At 48.2% G+C, this 20,997-nt stretch overlaps 1 protein-coding gene across 3 annotated transcripts in view; it reads left to right on the forward strand.

Moving 5' to 3' along the window:
• WNT7B (Wnt family member 7B) overlaps window positions 1-20,997 on the forward strand; it is a 157,521-nt gene that overhangs the window by 74,632 nt on the left and 61,892 nt on the right. The window contains exon 2 of one of the 3 annotated variants that reach the window (XM_070948059.1): window positions 12,239-12,246. The exons of the other annotated variants lie outside the window; for them this stretch is intronic. Coding sequence (XP_070804160.1) covers window positions 12,239-12,246 — 8 coding nt within the window. The remainder of the gene's footprint in view (window positions 1-12,238; window positions 12,247-20,997) is intronic. 3 annotated transcript variants of the gene reach the window in all.

The following is a 20,997-nucleotide window of genomic DNA, read 5'->3' on the forward strand; positions in this document are numbered from 1 at the left end:
GAGCAGTATTGGCAGAGGGGAGAGTAAATTTTAGGCTGGTGTTGATTTCTGCCACCTCAGAATAGATAACACTTTAACTCAGCAACAAGGAAAGATCCTAAAATCATGATGGCGAATCTATGGCACGGGTGCCACAGGTGGCACGCGGAGCCATATTGGTGGGCACGCGAGTGTTGCCCTAGCTCAGCTCCAGCGTGCATGTGCGCACCAGCCAACTGATTTTCAGGCCTTCCGGTCCCACCGGAAGTCGGGAAACTGGCTGTTTCCGGCCTCCAGGGGGGGGAGGCTGTTTTTGCCCTCCTCAGGCTCCTAGAAAGCCTCTGGAGCCTGGGGAGGGGGAAAAACGGGCCTACCGGGCCCACCATGCCATTGTGTGCCAAAAACGGGGAAGTGGGGAGGGTCACGTGCGCATGCGCAGGAGGGCGGGGTATATTGAATTATGAATGTGGGCACACGCACCCGCAACCCCCCACGCTCCCCCCGATTTTGGCACATGATGGCAAAAAGGTTAGCCATCACTGTCCTAAAACAAGATCCAACCGGAGGTGGGCTTCTCATAATTTAACAACCAGTTCACCCAGCACCAAAAATGTGAGCGCTTTGCTCACATGCACTTTGCTCGTCCACGGGGCTTGCATGCATGCATGCATCTTAGAAAATGTGGCTAAATAGAACGGCATAGTGCTGGGGCAGGTGGGCAGGCCCACCCACAGGTCGCTACTACCGGTTCGAACCGGCTGAATCCTACCACTGGATCCAACCCAGTATATTATAAGTGAAGGTGATGATAGGATGAAGACATTGGAAACTGGTCCGAACTGGTCCAAACCAGCTGAATCCCATCACTGGATCCAACCCAGTATATTATAAGTGAAGGTGATGATAGGATGAAGACATTGGAAACTGGTCCGAACCACTCCGAACCGGCTGAATCCCATCACTGGATCCAACCCAGTATATTATAAATGAAGGTGATGATAGGATGAAGACACTGGAAACTGGTCTGAACCGACTGAACCGGCTGAATCCCACCACTGGATCCAACCCAGTATATTATAAATGAAAGTGATGATAGGATGAAGACATTGGAAACTGGTCCGAACTGGCTGAACCGGCTGAATCCCACCACTGGATCCAACCCAGTATATTATAAGTGAAGGTGATGATAGGATGAAGACATTGGAAACTGGTCTGAACCGGATGAATCCCACCACTGGATCCAACCCAGTATATTATAAATGAAGGTGATGATAGGATGAAGGATGGAAACCATCCTTATGGGACTTAGTAGAAAGAAGAATGGATGTTGTTCATGGGAATCAAGATCAACAAGGTGAATGTCCAGGTAGGCAGAGAATGCAGGATTTCCCCAGGCTGTTACTGAACTCCATAATGCTGCTCATTGTCCATGTCACAAATGCGAAGATTTCATCAAAGATGTTCATCTCCCATCCCAACAATACTATTGGAAGAATCAACCCCAAAATTAATCAAGAATGCAGAAGCTTCACTGGAAAGACTTTCCCAATTCCAAAGGGTAGATTTTGATGGGAATTCATTATGGTTCTGCAGCCCAAGACTGAGTCTGTCCTGCCTATATCATAGGAATTGACCTGCAGTGTTTAGGTTGACTTAGCCAAGTAAAATAATTCAGAGAAATGGATTTCGTTATCAGATCCTCCAAGAACCTCTTGTTTTTCAAGCAAAACGGTGATCGACCCGAGCCGAGCCGAGCGGGTTCCTTAATCTGCCCCTTATGCAATGCGATGAGAATGCTGTGGAATTTTTCCCTCCACCCCCCAGGGATGGGTGAAATTGTGAAGCATGACAAACCCAAGCAGATTATTTCACGGAGCTCTCCTAACAATACTTTTTGAGGGAAGCATGACGGTACTGTTTCATAATGCCCTTTCAGTGCAGGTATTCCAAACATCTGCTTTTATTTGCTAAATGTTACTTCCTGAACAAACAAACACGAGGAACACCTACTGCATTTATTTCCTTCGGATCAAACACCGATCATTAAAACATTCTTGGAATAGTTCTCATGAAGGTGCTCAAGAAATAGAAAAGCTTGTAGGATGGAGCTGCTCAGAACCTTTTGCCGAAGGCCAGATTGTGCAATGCGGTTCGTTGACAACTTGACGCAAGACACCGGTCTCACATCATAGCATTGCCTCGTCGTGCCTGGAGGCTGAGATCCTGAGACTAAGAAATAGGGGGGGGGGCAATCAATGGGAAACTGGGAGGACGAATAGAATATTTGGGTCAAAATTTGAGACTTGGTAACTATCTTTTCAATATGGTTTTAGCTGGTTGGATGGCATGTTAGCACTATATTTGAAGTGTTTGTGGTAGAGAGCTTAAAGGTTGCCATGAAACGTTCACTGCAAGCAACCCTGAAAAATAATTGTTTAGGAAAACGACAGATAAATCCCTAGTGGAAAAATGGGGGGGAAAAAAGGCCACATTTCAGATACAATGGCTTGCTGAGATTCACTCTAGAAGCTAATCTAGATATACAATGAAAGCTTAGAAGAGACATTTCAGGACAAAAGGAAAATTTGTTTTTCTAGGTACAGCAGGGGTGAAATCCAGCAGGTTCTGACAGGTTCTGGAGAACCGGTAGCAGAAATTTTGAGCAGTCTGGAGAATCGTTAGCAGAAATTTTGAATAGTTTGGGGAACTGGCAAATACCACCTCTGGCTGGTTCCCAGAGTGGGGTGGGAATGGAGATTTTGCAATATCCTTCCCAGGAGTGGGCTGGGAATGGAGATTTTGCAGTATCCTTCCCCTGCCATGCTCACCAAGCCATGCCCACCAAGCCATGCCCACAGAACCGGCAGTAAAAAAATTTGGATTTCACCACTGGGTACAAGTATAGCTATAACCCCAAACAAATTCTTTGAGAGGTAGTCTTGCTAAATATGGGACACGATGGGATGCGGTGGCTCAGTGGCTAAGACGCTGAACTTGTCAATCGAAAGGTCGGCATTTCAGCAGTTCGAATCCCTAGTGCCACGTAACAGGGTGAGCTCCCGTTACTTGTCCCAGCTTCTGCCAACCTAGCAGTTCGAAAGCACGTAAAAAATGCAAGTAGAAAAATAGGGACCACCTTTAGTGGGAAGGTAATAGCGTTCTGTGCACCTTTGGCATTGAGTCATGCTGGCCACATGACCATGGAGACGTCTTTGGACAGCGCTGGCTCTTCGGCTTTGAAACGGAGATGAGCACCGCCCCCTAGAGTCGGGAACAACTAGCACATATGTGCAAGGGGAACCTTTACCTTTACGTTTACCTTACCCTAAGCCTAGTTTTCAGCCTGGGCAGAAATTGAGTTCTCTCTTTATTTTTCTGAGTCTTATCCTTCAAGTTGGTCTTCTCCCAGTCATTTAGTTAGGTGCCACTGTATTAGATTTGACTCTCAGCCACTTCATGGACAGATGTCCATCATCCTGGCCTATCTCTGACAATAATCTCTCTGAGGTCATTCCAGTGGCCTCCTGGAACTTGTCCAACTGCCTTGCCCATTTTCCATTCCTTTCTTTTGCTGCCTTCAACCTTGCCAAGCAGAGTGGACTTCTTCCAGGATCATCATCTGCTGCTTCCATCCCCTGCCAAGGTGATGTATGATATATTTTTTTTTACTCCCCTCACTTCAAGGGAATAGTCAGCCATTCTTTGTTCCACGACTGGTCCTTCTTGCAGTCCACAGAACTCTCAATAACTATCTGTAAATGCATACATCATCCAAAGAGTCTGTCCTCCTCCCTTTTCTATTTCCTTCTGGAAAACTCTCTGTTCAACTATTCTGCTTTGCTTGCTGCCAAATTTGGCTCCTGTCTTCTGGCTCACTCTGAATTAAGTATAGTGTATCAAACCAGAAGCTTGTTTCGTTAGGCAAGGCCTGTTCTCTGCTCTATTACTACTCCTAGGACCCAAAGGAATCTGGTAGTATCAGATTAAAGATAAACGTTTTGTCTTGTAATAAAATGTGTTCATCTGAAACGGTGCTATGAATCTGCTTCTGAACTGTGGTGAGTAACATGCAGTGGTGGGTTGCCCCTGGTTCAGACCGGTTCGCAAGAACTGGTAGTAAAACCAGCAGGAGGCTCCGCCCACTGATCCAGACGTCATCAGAAGTGATCTGCGCATATGCGGGCACGATGCGAACCGGTAATAAAGATAAGTAGAACCCACCCCTAGTAACATGGCTCTCTTACAGTGGTGTGGTGGAATCCAATTACTACCGGTTCTGTGGGCGTGGCTTGGTGAGCATGGTGTGGCTTGGTGGGCGTGGCAGGGGAAGGATACTGCAAAATCTCCATTCCCACCCCACTCGGGGGCCAGCCAGAGGTGGTATTTGCTGGTTCTCTGAACTACTCAAAATTTCCGCTACCGGTTCTCCAGAACCTGTCAGAACCGGCTGAATTTCACCCCTGCTCTCTTATAATTTTCACCCTGAGGTCATTTGACAGACCTTCGTTCTTCCACTCGTTCCTTTCAAGCCATAAAACAATTTCAGTGGTCCTTGGGGTATATCTTTTGAAAAAAAAAATGGTGCTTAATTTACTGATGCCGGCTGCTCAATTTATGCCTTTTTTTTTTTTTAATTTGATTTATATGCCGCCCTTCTCCGGAGACTCAGGGCGGCTTACAACACGTTAAGCAGTAGCCTTCATACTTTTGTATATTTATACAAAGTCATCTTTGTATAAACAAACTGGGTCCTCATTTTACCTACCTTAGAAAGGATGGAAGGCTGAGTCAACCTTGAGCCTGGCGAGATTCGAACTTACAGTAATTGCAGACAGCTGGTGTTAATCACAATGCTTTTAGTCTGCTGAGCCACCATGCCTTGATTTCAATCTGCAGCAAGTCCATCCTAATCTCACCCTAGCAGTATTCGCCTTAAATATTTCAGTCTGTTTTCAACCCTTCAAAGACAGATAGCCAAGTTGCTTTAGCATTACATTCACAGAAAGCTATACACCAAAAGAGAAATTTAGGACGGAGATTTTTCAGCAAGCAAATTCCACCCTAATCTTTTCTCCTGCCCCCCAACACCCAGGTGGGCTTTAGTCTCATGGTCAAATTTCCAAAATAAGTGGAGTTTTGCGGTTGACCCTCTGATTGGGTGGCCAGTTCATCACAAAGCTTTCTCTGACAATTGAATAAATTTGTCACAAGGGGGAATAGGCCTGGTTAAGGGGCAAAACCTCTGACCTCCTGATCTTACTGCATGTGTAACTCACTCAAGCATTAGCCCCGAGTGAATAATTTGGAAGGACATTTGATCCACTCGAAGGGAGGTTCAAGGCTATAAGATCTTGTTCAATGCAGAGGTGCTACATTTGTGTTTCTGCGGTTGCATCGGAAATAAAGAGAAGAAGCTTGCAGAATTCCCAAATGGTCAATTTGTCTGTTCTGCCTATAACAGTGATGGCTAACCTTTTTGGTGCCCAGTGCCCAAAGCGCGTGTGGCGCGCAATTACGCACGAACCCCCCAAATATAATGTGAGTACCCCCCGTGCATACACCTCCCCATGCATGCCCCCGTGCATGCCCCTCGCGCATGTGCCCTGCCCCCCCCTGCCCATTTTTGGCTTTCAGGTTGGTGCAGAAGGCTTTCCAGGCCCAAAATAGGGCACAGGGGGGCCTCGCGCGGCATCCACACACCCCGTTTTGGCTTCCAAGTTGGTGCAGGAGGCTTTCCAGGCCCAAAACAGGGCACAGGGGGGCCTCACGCGGCACCCTCGCACCCCGTTTTGGCTTCCAGGTTGGTGCAGGAGGCTTTCCAGGCCCAAAACAGGGCACAGGGGGGCCTTGCGTGGCACCCTTGCACCCCGTTTTGACTTTCCAGGCCCAAAACGGGGCATGAGGGCACCGCATGAGGCCCCCCCCCCCCACACCCCATTTTGGCTTCCAGGTCGGTGCAGGAGGCCTTCCAGGCCCAAAATGGGGTGGGGGAGTTTGCACACGCACACACACCCAAAATGCAATGCGAACGCCCCCTGCACATGCGCCCCCCCCCGCACATGTGCAGTAGAAATCCGAAGACCAGCTGGCCGGCGAGAGGCATGGGCGCATGTGCAGTGGAGCTGGGTTTGGGCGACAGCTGGCGTGCCCACAGAGAGGCCTCTGCATGCCACCTGTGACACGCGTGCCATAGGTTCGCCATCACGGGCCTATAACATCCCTACACATGAGAAGAAGATTTTCACATCCTTGGTTCAGAAGCTAAAGTTTACAAAGGGACAGTTACCTGAGAGATATCTGCCGTCTGCCTGTACCCCAGTCATTTCTAATGTCTGCATCAACTTGTTACTAAAAATGTGACGTCCCTGAGAATCCCAAATTCCTCGCAAGGATACTGTGTTTCCCCAAAAATAAGACCTTGTCTTATATTATTTTGAACCCCAAAATAAGCGCTAGGCCTTATTTTCGGGGAGGTCTTATTATTTTGAGGCGCGTGGAGCAAGACGGGACTCCTCTTGCCATCTTACCTGATTTCCAGTTCTGTCTCCCTAACCCTAACCAGAGGAAATGGCGGGGACCAGCTGCGCATGCATTTAAATATTTTCGGGGAGGGCTTATTTTCGGGGAGGGCTTATTTTAGCGCATGTGCTCAAAAACCCGATTGGGCTTATTATCCGGGGAGGTCTTATTTTTGGGAAAACAGGGTAGTGCCTACTGTCTCTTTATAATTCCTTGCATGGATAGTGCCTCTTGTCTCTCTCTATGTTGCAGATCCCGACGGGATTCCATTGTACAGGTAGTCCTTGATTTACAACCATTTATTTAGCAACTGTTCGAAGTTACAATGACACTGAGAAAAGCGACTTACAGCTAGTACTCAGACTTAAAATGGTTGCAGGATCCCCACGGTCACGTGATGAAAAGTTTTGACCAAAAAATCCTGGGGTCATGTGATCACCATTTGAAAGCTTCCCAGTTGGCTTCCGACAAGCAAAGTCAACGGGGAAAGCTGCATTTACTTCATGACTGTATGATTCACTTCATTCCTACAGTGATTCATTTAACAACCCTGGCAAAACAGGTCATAAAACTGGGTACAACCCGCTTAAAAACTGTCTTGCTTAACAACAGAAATTCAAGTCCCGAGTTGATGGCATCTGGATAATTCTGCAGTGCTACACCAGCTGTGATTTTACACACAATGTTTTGAGGGGGGAAGCTTCACTTACCCAGATCATGCAATTGCAGCCATCACCCTGAGTTTTTTCAGCCCTCTTGCAAATACCTCTGAATGGAATCACGTCAAGGGAAATGTTCCTTATTTATTTTTATTAGCGCGGCCTAGAAAAGGTAGGGTTCTTGGCAGCCAAACATCATCCCAATAATATCTCATGGCTTAAGTTTTAGAATTTATAATTCAAGAGACTGCATCTTGCTGGCCAAAAAGAGAAGGGCCTTTTCAGAGATTTCAGTTTTACATAGCAAAAACTCAGGTCAGTTCTCCAGTATTTTGGTTTCTCTAGCCAGACTGCATTCCTTAAGTTCCCTCTTCTTCTGAACGAGTCGTTTCTGCCTAAAGCAGAGGCCCTTTCTTCTTTCCCCACCATGGGTAAAATGTCAAATGTTTCGATCTTCCACTGCCGTCCCTCAAGGTGATGCTTCCAGAGAGGGCCTTGCCTTGCCCATCTTGTATCCCTCCTGATTATTTCAGGGTAAATCAATACATCCCATGTCAACCGGTTTCGTAAGATATCCACCAGATTATGTCAGAGAGTGGTAGTTTTATGGGGTGACCTCAAGACTGCAAGCAGAAAAAGAAGCTACAAAACAGGCTACTGAACAGCAGAAGCTGGCTGCCGGTGAATGTCATCAGGGGTGGGCTTCAAAAATTTTAGCAAGGGGTTCTCTGCCTGGTTGCTGAGTGGGCGTGGCCATAGTGGGCGTGGCCTAGCCGGCCTCCTGCACCATGGCGGGGGGGCATTTTTGCCCTCCCCAGGCTCCGAGGGCTTTCCTTGAGCCTCCGGGTGGGCGAAAATGGCCTCCTCAGGCTCTGGAGGCTGGAAACCGTTGGTTTTCGGAGGCTGTTTTCAGCCTTCCCAAACTTCCGGTAGGCCCGTTTTTCGCCCTCCCATAGGCTACATGCCACCCTGCACTTAGCTGTATCCAAAACAGGCCATGTGGGGACTCCTGGGAGGGGAGGGGAGGGGTGAGTGGGGCCAGCCAAGAGTGGGATTTGGGGGTTCTCCGAACTGCACAGAATCTTAGCTAGAGGGTGTCCTGAACCGCTGCGAACCCCCAGCAGCCCACCCCTGAATGTCATTTGTTATTTTAGAGCTTTCCTAAATTGTAGAACACAACATTGTTGGTACAAAAGAAAGTAAACCTCACAGAGACATCTTCCTTTGCTTAGAAGTCCAAACTGGACTGAGAAAAAGAAGACAGAAATAAGGGAAACAAGGCAAGGCAAACGATTGACAAATCTACTTTTTAGGAAGGGGAAAAAAAATCTCTTCAAATATATTTTTTGTGTCAGTTGTTGATTGATTTACCAGTTATTCAGGCTGTCTGGACTGTGTCAAGTTACATAAACTAAAAAACAGACCAGAAGCTATTTCTTGTTCAATCAGCTTCTTGGTGTTTTATTTCCCCAAAGAAAAGGAGAAAGACTTGGTTTTTAGTCCAGTTGATCAGATATTGCTACCTCAAATATTGGTTTTTTTTTCCAAGCTTCATTTGAAATCAAAATGGGGCTATTGTATCAGGGGGTGCAAATAGGCTCCAAGAAGATCAAGTATCTATATCTATATATCTATATATCTATATCTATATCTATATCTATATCTATATCTATATCTATATCTATATCTATATCTATATCTATATCTATATCTATATCTACATCTATATCTATATATCTATTTCTCTCTCTCCCTCTCTCTCTCTCTCTCTCTCTCTCTCTCTATTTATCTATCTATCCAGTGGGGGGATTCAGCCAGTTCGCACCACTTCAGGTTGTTAACTTTCTGAGCTGTTTGGCAAACTGATTGTTGGAAGAAATCATTAGGTCAGAGAACTGGTTGTTAAATTACTTGAATCCCACCTCTCTCTCTCTCTCTCTCTCTCTCTCTCTCTCTCTCTCTCTCTCTCTCTCTCTCTCTCTCTCATCTATCTATCTATCTATCTATCTATCTATCTATCTATCTATCATCTATCTATCTATCGTGTAAGGGAAATAATGCAGAGTGACAGTGAGAATATCTCACAATAAGGACCACCAAGTTAAATGCAGTCCATTTAACACAAGCTGAGAGGCTGTGGCAAAAAAAACGGTGTGCGGCCTTGGGCAGTGGGTGTCCTGCCCTCTTGGGAAATCTAGGTGGATTATGGCCCAGCTGGAGTGGTAGATAATCTTCAAAGGCGGCCCCCCACTGAGCACATGATGGCTGGGGCTGGGGTGTCTGGAGGCTACCGAGGCAGAAGAAATAGGGCATCCCTAGTTAGAGGATTACGGTTCGAGCTCGCTTAGCAGGTGGAAAGGGGGGGGGAGGGAGAAAAGGACCCCTGGCTCAAGTGGGAACTTTTTCTTGGAGAATCGTGGCCCCCCGAATGACTCTTTCATGGCCACACACTGCAAAGGCACCTGAGGGAAAAGTTAAAATGGAGACAGAGCAGCATAATTGAAGCCCTATCCCTGTTTTACAGGTGGGACTACCGATGTAAGAGAATCGTAAATCCAGCATTCCTCTGGTTTAAAATAAGTCAGCCAGCTGAAGAAAGAACGGACAGATCAAATCAATTTCTGTTATGGTCATGGACCAATGCAAAGACCCAACATAACCTCAATCTACTTTTTTTGAAGGATTGGGAAGGATGTTGGAGGCTAAGAAGCATCGTTAGGAAAGTTGTCTCTCCGTTACAGCCTGACCTCTCCCCTGACCAAGGCTGGATAAATTTATTTATTTATTTATTTAATTAATTAATTAATTAATTATATTTTTATACTGCCCTTTTCCCGAAGGACTCAGGGCGCTGAACAACCATAATAAAACAATATACAAAACAATTTAAAACCATATTAAAATAATTCAATTTTTGGCCGAATTTAAAATTCCCATTCTACATTCCCTTTATAAAGCCATCTGGATAATCCAGAAGTCACCATATAGGCTCGCTGTCTGAGGCTGACCAACCTCCCAGGCCCAGCCTGAAATCACTTTAGTCAGCATTGGGAGACCAGCATTGGGTCAAGAGCGGCCATCTGCCCTGGGACAACCCAAATGATGGTTCAAGTTGTCTTTTCACTCAACGAAGAGAATCACATCACCTCCATGGTGCAAATGGGCAAAGATTTCCGCTGCTTTGCCTGTGTAGAGAATGAAAGCGTTTATCACTAAATCTTCCTTAGGGTTAACAAATACAGGAGGATTCAGACTTGACACCTAAGTCTGATAAGAACAGAACAGAACAGAACAGAACAGAACAGAACAGAACAGAACCTTGGAGGTCTTCTAGTCCAGCCCCCAGCTCAAGTAGGAGAACCTACTTGAGATACAATCTCAGACAAGTGACTGTACATTCTCTTCTTAAAAACCTCCAGTGATGGAGTGCAGCAGTGGGATTCACATTTTGTTACCACCGGTTCACCCCATGCGCGCACGCTCGCCTGAACCGGCCCGAACCGGCTGAATACTGCCTCTGATGGAGTACCCACGAAGTCATTGTGCAAATGAGGCCTATTGCGTAGGTTGTGTCGTTTGTATGCTGACATCATAATATCTGTAACATAGCTTCCTATTCTCCCATTCCCAATACCTATACGGCCACGTTGATGATGCCCACGGAGAAGCTTGAGTCCATGGGTACTTGAACGTATGGTCACAAACATTTGGTGTACTCTTAAGGATGCCACCAAAACTTTGTCTGTGTTTGATGTGCAATGCGTTTAACTTTTTGACCCTACCCTGAGGGTGTCTCTGTTGCACAATCAGATCCTACATAAAAGGAGGAAAGTCAGTGATTTATATCCACCAAGCAAGAGGCAGATTTGAAGATTTTTGCAGTAAATCTGCCTGCTTCTCCCTCTGGAAAATTGGCATTTCTGTTCATTCCTATCTTCTGCCCACCTCTCACTTCTCTGCAGATTCGATAGTGAGAAGAACCTGCTGACTGATGCCAGGGCCTTCTGACCCCTTTGGATAACTACCCCACTTCTGCTGTTAATGCTAAGGAAATGCAACTAGTCTTCAACTTACGACCACAGTTTCTGTGTCTAAACAAAGCAGTTGTTAAGTGGCCTGATTTTACATCCTGTTTTGTTAAGTGAATCACTGCAGTCATTTAAGTTGTTCCTTCGCTGGCTGAGGAATTCTGGGAGTTGAAATCCACAAGTCTTAAAGTTGCCATGGTTGGAGACCAGTGGTGGGTTCCTCCCGGTTCGTTCCGATTCGGCCGAGCTGGTAGCGGTGACGATATGACGTCACCGAACCAGTTCTGTTTGTTTGGGAGCTGGGCCCTCCAGCCCTTCCCCCACGTTATTCTTACCTTTTATTTGGCCCCACCCCCAATCTATTTGCTGCATCCTGAGTCCCATCTGATCAGCTAGAAGGAAAAAAAACTGTTTAAACTCTTGCTGCCGGGCTTCAAAGGGCCGCCCTACAGCTGATCAGTGTTAAAAGGCAATGTGGTGGTAGACCAGTGTGCTCTAAACAAATGGGTAGACCGGTGCCTCTAAAAACAAATGAGTAGACTGGTGCCTCCAAAAACAAATGGGTAGACCGGTGCCTCCCAAAACAAATGGGTAGACTGGCACAGCTCTGCAAGCAGTTAAAAGCCTGGTAGACCAGTACCTCTGCTAAATCCTAAAGAATTGTCACATGACCATCAAACCACGCCCACAAAATAAGCCACGCCCACAGAACCGGTAGTAAAAAAATTTAGAGCCCACCCCTGTTGGAAATCTCTGGTTTAAGTAAATCCCAGAGTAATTAAGTGAATCTGGATTCCTCCCAATGGCTCTGCTTACCAGAAGCTGACTGGGAAGATCACGGTGGCAGTCGCAGGATCCAGAGACGCATAGTAAATACATGCTGGTTGTGAAATTTTGATCACGTGATCATGGGGATGCTGTGATGGTTGTGAGTGCCCGGTCGTAAGTCACTTCTTTCTGTGCACATTGTCACATTGAATGACTGCTGTGCGAACGATTGTAAGTTTTAGATAGCAAGACAGGGTTTCCCTTGCAAGGTAGCAGTGCTTTCAGGTTGGCAGGTTGACATAGCTGTAAGTAAGTTCATGTTGCAAACTCTCGCCAGGATCAATCCTTCATTTATATTTTCCTTTGTCCGTTCGTTCAAGATCCCTCTTTCCTTCCTATTCCCGACTTTCAATTCCTTGCTTTCTTTTTACCATGTCATAGTTTGAATCCCCTTAATAAATAAAACTCTGCACTGGCGACAGGAAGAGCATCCGGCCAGTAAATCTAGCCACTCCATTCAGTTGCCCAGACTCCACCCCGCAAGGGATTATGGGGCCGTTAAAAGAGTTTGAATTGCCTTGTCTGTCTTTTGTGGATTACTTTGCTCTGTGGCAGGATTATTTTCAAATACTACAGAAGTAGGGCTCATCTGAATTATCTAAGATTGCCCAAAGTTGTGTTCAAAACGGGGAGTCCTCAGATCAGAGAGTTTCAAAATAGTTCTGGATTCGTGTAATCACAAGACATTAGTGGTCTGAAAATTGTTCTCTGGCTCTATTGTGGTTTATTTACTACTGGAGCAAAGCTGGTGTGTCTTTGCTGAAGCTTATGGTAGTTCAGTATGTGTGTATGTGTACCTTTTGAGTCAGTCTAATCCAGAGGTGGGTTTCAGCAGGTTCTGACCAGTTCTGAAGAACCGGTAGAGGAATTTTGAGTAGTTCGGAGAACCAGTAGTAAAAATTCTGACTGGCCCCGCCGCCATCTATTTTCTGCCTCACGAGTCCCAGCTGATCGGGAGGAAGTGGGGATTTTGCAGTAACCTTCCCCTGGATGGGGTGGGAATGGAGATTTTACAGTACCTTTCCCCTGCCATGCCCACCAAGCCACACCCACAGAACCGGTAGTAAAAAGCCGGTAGTAAAAAAAACCCACCACTGGTCTAATCCTTAAAATTTTATTGGCCAGATTTCAGAAGTGGTTTGCTCTCGCCTTCTTCTTCTCCTTCCTGGGGCTGAGAGAGAGTGACTGGCCTACGGTCATCCAGCTCAAGGGTGAAATGTTCCCAGTTCGGACCGGATCACCTGATCCGGTAGCGATGGTGGTGGGTGGTTTGGAGAACCGGTAGCAAAAATCCCTGCCCCCCCATGCCCAGCTGAGCCACGCAATCATCAGATGCTTTTTTTTAATTTTTAAAAGCATTTTTTCTACAACCTCTTCGGCCGAAAAAATGCTTTTAAAAGTAAAAAAAAAAAAAAGCCTCTGATGATCACGCGGCTCAGCTGGGATCGTCAGAGGCTTTTAAAAGCATTTTTTTTACAACCTCTTCGGCCGAAGAGGTTGTAGAAAAATGGTTTTAAAAGTAAAAAAAAAAAAAGTTGGCCACGCCCAACCAGTCACATTACCGCCCCCATCAAGCCACGCTAGAATAGAATAGAATAGAATAGAATAGAATAGAAGAGAAGAGAAGAGAAGAGAAGAGAAGAGAAGAGAAGAGAAGAGAAGAGAATTGTTGCTTTTTCTGCATTAAAAGAAACCTTCCACCACCAAATCACCTCTCTACCTCGAAACTGCCTTTACCCCCCCCCAGATGTGGAAAGAGTTTGTAGCTTTACATTCTTCCCAAAACGCTGGTTTTTTATGGTAATCCAGTGGAAGTAGAATTGCTTTTTTAGGAAGAGGCCTCCTACTTACCGCGGAGACTCCTTCTGGGCACATTAGGGAAAGGAATGGCCCTTGCAAGAGATGATTGTGCTTAAGATGATGATCCTGAGATGTCCTAACATGTACCATAAGCAGGTGGAAGCCTCAGGGGCTGGCAGCTGTTCAGGCAGCTCAAGATCTTTGCCAAGCTCGGGTGGGGCAGAGGCTCAGGCCAAGGTTTCTATTCTTGTCAACCACAATTTTTCTCACTTATATTTGTTTTCCTGGAGCAGAATGATGAACTGCATTAACCGGCTGCAGGAGAAGGATTTCTTGCTGGGAGGGCACTTTCTCCCATCTGGTCCTCTCCGTAGTTCTTCAATCAGGGAAGGAAGGGAGGGATGGGTCTCTGACAGCTTTGCAAATGAGGAAACCACCCCGAGAAATCCTGTAGAGATTCTCAGTCATCCAGATCAGGTGCTTTTTCAGGACTTCTTTTGTTTTTTTTTCTTTTGAAGACGTTTCGCTTCTCATCCAAGGAGCTTCTTCAGCTCTGACAGGCAAGTGGGGAATGGAAGGATTTATATTCCTTGCAGACAGCTGGTCATTTGCATCCTTTTAGAGGGACGTTGAAGCACTTGGAGGTTTATCTGTGTCCTCAGGATCACCTTTGGTGGGAAGATTACAGCGTTCCATGCACCTTTGGCATTTAGTCATGCCAGCCACATGACCATGGAGACGTCTTCAGACAGAGCTGGCTCTTTGGCTTTGAAACGGAGATGAGCACTGCCCCCTAGAGTCAGGAACGACTAGCACATATTTGTGAAGGGAACCTTTATCTTTTTATCCTGAATGTGCAGCCACTTTCTGCATGTAATATAAAATGCTCTGGTTCTGAAGTCTTCCTTGCTGTCTTCTTAACTCTAAATTCTGGATTAAATTTCGAAGATGAGGTCAACTCCATAAGGGTTAGTTTTTCAGGACAAGAAATACCAAGCTTCCATAAGCAACAATACTTTTTTCCCCCATCCCTTCACTCCAAAGATTGCTCCTTAGAAAAGCATGACTGCATGACAGTAGATTCCCTATACACCACAGCTCCAGTCTTGTGTGTCAAATTGTATATTCCTGACTCTAAAATTGCTTCCCAGACCATGCTCCTTCAAAGTTATGAACAACATTCTGTAGTGGGTAACATGTAATATGGACTTCTGAAGATGTTTGTGGGCGAACACATCCAGAAACAAATACAAAATCGGTGTGGAAATGGTGGGTTGCTTTTGGGTGCATGTCGGGACAACAGTCCACGCCTGTCTTTCCCAAAAGAACACTTTTTGGCACCAAGCAGGGCCCTTTGACTCATGTGGGTGGACCTGTTGTCTTCAGACAACATGGGGTCAAAGATGGTGGAGTCTGCTCTTCCTAGTTTCACCAACAGCTTCAAGATTGCAGATGAGCTTTGTTGAATGAATGATTGAGTGCAATCCTAAACTGCATTAGGATACAGTCAAGATCAAGTGAGGTACTATTACCATTCTATGAAGCCTTAGTAAGACCACACCTAGAATCCTGCATCCAGTTTTGGTCACCACACTATAAAAGAGATGTTGAGATTCTAGAAAAAGTGCAGAGAAGAGCAACCAAGATTATTTATATGACGAACAGTTACAGGAACTGGGTACGTCTAGTCTAGTGAAAAGAAGGACCAGGGGATACATGATAGCAGTGTTCCAATATTTGAGGGGCTGCCACAGAGAGGAAGGGGGTCAAGCTATTTTCCAAGGCACCCGAAGGCCAGACAAGGAATGATGGATGGAAACCGATCAAGAAGAGATTCAACCTAGAAATAAGGAGAAATTTTCTGACAGTGAGAACAATCAACCAGTGGAACAGAAGTTGCCTACAGAAGTTGTGGGAGCTTCATCACTGGAGGCTTTTGTTGTGTCCTTATATGGGCATCCGCCGGTGGTTGGCTATCCACCGGCGGGAAGTTTAAATAAATGTCATTGGCCAGCTAGCTTGCCGGAGCTGTATATAAGGAGGGCTCGGCAGCTCAGCCGGCAGTTCCGTATGAGCTGATTAAAGTGCTGAACGGACCTCTGCTGAGTCGCGTCTTCTTTTCCCTGCGCCGATCTAACAGCTTTCAAGAAGAGACTAGACTGCCATTTGTCAGAAATGGTGTAGGGCAGTGATGGCTAACTTTTTTGCTGTCGCATGCCAAAAGTGGGGATCATGCGGGGGAGGGGGTCATGCATGCGTGTGCCCATACCCATAATTCAATGTGACCCCTGCACTACCCCCACTTTTGCCACGCGATGGCACGGTGGGCCTGGTAGGCCTTTTTTCCAGAGTACTGCTCCTGCAGTCCATAGCTGGGTTTCTTCATCATCAGTTCCTTTTGACTGGGTGAAATTTAGATACATCTCTCCTCGCCCTGTGGCCACGCCCACTTCTCCCATAATGCACCAGTCTTTTCACTCAGTCACTGAAGACTGGTGTGTTTTTTCTCTCCTCGCTATACTTGTAGGATTTTAGCTTTCTAGCGTTTAGGCCTTTATTTATTTTTGTTTAGTTTTTTCTCTCGGTGAGAGCCGGTATTAATAGGAGGCTGCAGGGAGTGACAATCGAGTCTGGGGCGCCAGTCCGTTTCTCCCCGGGGCTTCTGACGGCCGTCAGACCGCAGCCTGGGGTTTCCGACCCTTCGGGGCGGGTCCCTGCCTCTATTTAAAGCCGCTGGTGTGAGCGCAGGGGTTGCGGATCGCCGCGATCACCCCCACACCCTTTCCTGTGATCGGCTCGTATCGGCTCTCTTACAGGCGGCTCCGGAGCCTTGTATGGTTTGCCCTGCAAGCTCTGACGTTTTCCTTTGGCGCTGGCTGGCTAGAGCGACGGTTAGCGCAGCCGGATCTAATCTCCTGCTGAGTGTGCTGCGCCGACGAGATCCTTCAATCGTCAGTCTCTGGAGCGCCGGGCGAGCCCTTCGGCGGGCGGTGAGAGTGCGAGGCGTCCGACCTTCGGGCGGCGCCTTTTGAGGTTTGGAACTGCGGGCTTGTGTCCGAGGCGCTCTGCTTGCCTTCAGAGCACGCCCTGAGCTAACCGCTATAAGCCCACGCGGTCCCGAGCACCGCGGGCACCATTTTGGGACCCTTATCATTCCGGCGGCCATTTTGTGTCAAGCTCTAGGCAGGTCGCTCCCCTCCCTTGGCGGCAGATCTTTGCCTTCCCTCTCGCCCACGTTGTGTGCGGGACCTTAGTTTGGCCATCTCTGCCTCATCGCTGTCCCTGTGGGCTGGGACCTGAGGCTTGCCTTGTTTGCCCTAGGCCGCCTTATTGGCCTTCTTTCTTGGGGCCTTTCTGGACCTTTCTACTGAGCCTTTGCTGCCCCATCATACAAGGCCACTGGTGTTATTGTATATAGTTCCTGGTTTTTTACAGTTATTGTTTCAATAGTCAAAAAAAAAAAAAAAAAAAATCATAAAGACAATAATTTAAAAAAAAAAAAAAAAAGAGAGAGAGAGAGAAGGGAGGCATCTGTATATATAGATACCTTGACTCACACTCTTGAGATGGCTGACTCTTACCTGTCTTCCGACTCAGAACGGGAGCCTAGTCCGCCAAGGGCACCGTCTAAACATAAATCAAAATCGAGGGGCAGGTCTACTGTCGCTCTTACTGATTCTCGCCAGCACAGACCTTCAGCAGCAGCGGAGAAAGACGCCCAGCGCTGACACAGAGCGCTCGAGAGGCAGTACGATAGGGCCAGACTGGCCTCTTCGGCCTCTGTCTTTGCTACCAACCAACACCTATCCCTACAACATGGCTCTTCATTGGCATCTGAGGCCGTTCCGGATCTCGGTGAGGAACGTGACACCTCCACTTCTCAGGCTGCGACTGGTCTGGCCCATGCTAAGAGGGCCTCTGTCTCCTTACCTGACGTTTCAACCGTGGGCCTTGCAGAGCCCCATGCTCCGTCTTCCCGTCGAGCAGAAGCAACGTTTACTCCGACCGCGGCTGGACTTCGGGGCCAGGATGGTCAGCTGTTGGCTCCCCAGGTGGATTTGCAAGCGGCGTTGTCTACTGCTCTGTCCTCCATTTTGGCTGCGGGACTTCACCAATCTGTTCTTCAACAACCCCCTCCAGCTCAGCCTTGTACTTCTCACTCATCTGCTCCCGGTCGTTCCAGGTCTCCATCCCGGTTAGCTCACATCTCTTCTGATGACTCCGAGCAGGAGGGAGAGCTTCCTGAGGAATTAGAATTCTCGGAAGATGAAGGCCTCGCACCGGACACTCCTGCCTTTTCCGGTTTGTTCCGGCCTTCGTTGTTTAAATCTCTGCTACATAAAGCTAGGCGGGTCACCAATATGGAAGCCCCATCTGCTGAACCTTCTACTTCTTCGGCTCCTCATGAGGCCTTGTTTTCGTCATCCAAACTGGGTAAGGACTTTATTCCTTGTCCTCAACTCTTTGCTGATGTTCTACAGTCCCCCTGGTCTCAACCGGGCTCTCTGATGGGTCCCACCAGCCTGGACAAAAAGCTGTATTGTGGGGCTCCGGAATTGGACTCCTTACTATCGTTACCTGTGGTTGACCATCCGATTGCCAGCCTCTCCTCTTCTTCGCTTTTGTCCTCGGACGCTTTGGACGTTCTTAAATCAGAGGACAGGAAGTCTGAACTCTCCTTTCGTAAGGAGCATCAATCTCTTGCTTGGACAATTAAGACGGCGACTGCTACGTCGTTCTTTAATAGAGCCACATTGCTTTGGCTGAGGCAACTTCAAGAGAAACTACCGCCAGAAGACACACGTCTTCATCAGGATATAAATAAAATTATTGCTGCCACCGAATATTCAGCGGATGCCTCGTTAAATTCGGTGAAGTTTGCCTCGAGAGCCTTGGCCTCATCTGTGACATCCCGTAGACTGTTTTGGCTCAGAAATTGGAGAGCTGACGCCAAAACAAAGTGGAAATTGGCGGCGGCCCCCTTTAAGGCCCCGAACCTCTTTGGTCCTGCCCTGGATCCTGTCCTGGTCGAGGACAAGGATAAAAGAAAGGTGATGCCCGCGTCTTCATACCGCAGACCGGAACGGCGCTACGCACCCTATTCTCAACGTCAGCCCTTTCGGGGCTCGTCGGGGTCAGGGGGCCCCTATTCACAACGCAGTTACTTTCCGGGGACCGACCGCTATTCGGACAGACAACGGTTTCGGGACAGGTCCAGAACCAGCAGCTCCAGACGCCCTTTCCGTGGAGCCGGTTTCCGCCAGCCCCGTCGAGGCAAATGACTACAGTTTGCAGGATCCCATTGGCGGGAGGCTTCAATTCTTCAGCCACCAATGGGAACGCTCCACCAAGGAGGACTGGATCCTTCGGACAGTATCTCAGGGCCTGGCCATCGAGTTTATGGGGCGCCCTCCGGTTCGCTACATCCGCTGTCCGACTCACCTGTCCTCCGTCAAGGCGGCTCTTTTGCGGAAGGAGGTCCTCCACCTGCTCCTTATCCATGCAATAGAACCTGTTCCATTGGATCAGCGGGGCAAGGGATTCTATTCGACTCTCTTTCTGGTCCCCAAACACTCGGGGGGTTGGAGGGCCATTCTAAATCTGAAGCAGCTGAATCTGTCGGTCCGTTACCGCAGGTTCAAGATGCACTCCTTGGGATCCATCCTTGCTGCTGTGCGACGGGGCGACCTTCTCCAGTCTGTCGATCTCAAGGAGGCGTATCTGCACGTTCCGGTCCTCCCGGCCCATCGCCAGTATCTGCGCTTCCAACTTGGGGAGGACCATTATCAATACTGTGCAATGCCCTTCGGCTTGTCGTCTGCCCCAAGGACTTTCACAAAACTGGTAGCGGTGGTGGCGGCTGCCCTCCGGGTGTTGCCTGTGAGGGTCCTATGTTATTTGGACGACGTTCTGGTCCTGTCCTCCTCCAGAAGCCAAGCACCTCGGGACCTGGCCCATGTCATCGGCTCCTTTCAGGACCACGGGTTTTCGATCAACTTCCCAAAGAGTCATCTGCACCCGACCACGGTTCTACAACACTTGGGGGCGGTGATCGACTCGGTTCGGGGCCAGGTCTCCCTATCCCCGGACAGGGCGGAGAGCATTCGCAGCCTGATTCGGCTCATCCGGTCCAAACGGTCTGTTCCTCTTCTACATCTGTCCCAGTTGTTGGGGAAAATGGTCTCGTGCTTCTCGATAGTGCCATGGGCGCGCAGACATACAAGGCCGTTGCAGTGGTTCCTGCTGCCCTTTCAGCGCACGGGTCGCAGCGACTCTCTCCACAAGGTTTCTCTTCCCCCTCAAGTTTCCATATCCCTCGACTGGTGGACAGGTCCCAACCTTCTTCTCGGCACTCAATTTCTACTCCCGGATCGGCTGACATTGACTTCAGATGCCAGTCTCCTGGGCTGGGGGGCCCATCTCAACGATCAGATAGTGCAGGGTCGCTGGTCGCCTTTGGAACAAACGTTGAGCATCAACATCTTGGAGTTGAGAGCGATTCGCCTAGCTCTCTGTCACTTTCAGTCCCTGCTGCGGGGCCAGCACGTCCTCGTCCTTACGGACAATATCTCCGCCAAGGCCCATATAAACAAGGAAGGGGGCACGAGGTCAAGGGACCTGATGCTGGAAGCAGAGAAGCTGTTTTCTTGGGCCGAAGGTCATGTTCTGTCTCTGAGGGCCGATCACATCTCGGGCGTGGACAATGTCAGAGCGGATTGGCTCAGCAGGCAATTGATAGACCAGTCAGAGTGGCAACTGGATCCCGAGATATTTCAGGAAGCCGTCAACATCTTCGGCCTGCCTGTCGTGGACCTCTTCGCCAGTCCGGCGAACGCCCAGCTTCCCAGGTTCGTGACACGTTATCCAACTCAGATGGCGGAAGATCACAACGCTCTACGGTGCCGCTGGCCTCCCGGTCTCTTGTACGCCTTTCCTCCGCTTCCGTTGATCCCTCAAGTCATTCGGAAGCTATTGGAGGAACGTGCGGAAATTCTGCTGGTGGCTCCCAGTTGGCCTCGTCGGCCGTGGTATGCCGACCTGGTAGCTCTGTCCATTCTTCCACCGTGGGAGATTCCACCGAACCGTCTCTCTCTACGCCAAGGGGCGGTCTTCCACCCAGATCCCGGGTGGCTCCAATTGGCCGTTTGGCGTTTGAGCGGGTCATCCTGCGCAAGGACCGTCTC

This window comes from Pituophis catenifer, unplaced genomic scaffold (assembly GCF_029215685.1).
Source record: "Pituophis catenifer annectens isolate HBS135680 unplaced genomic scaffold, rPitCat1.0.hap2 SCAF_7, whole genome shotgun sequence".
Classification (NCBI taxonomy): Eukaryota; Metazoa; Chordata; class Lepidosauria; order Squamata; family Colubridae; genus Pituophis; species Pituophis catenifer.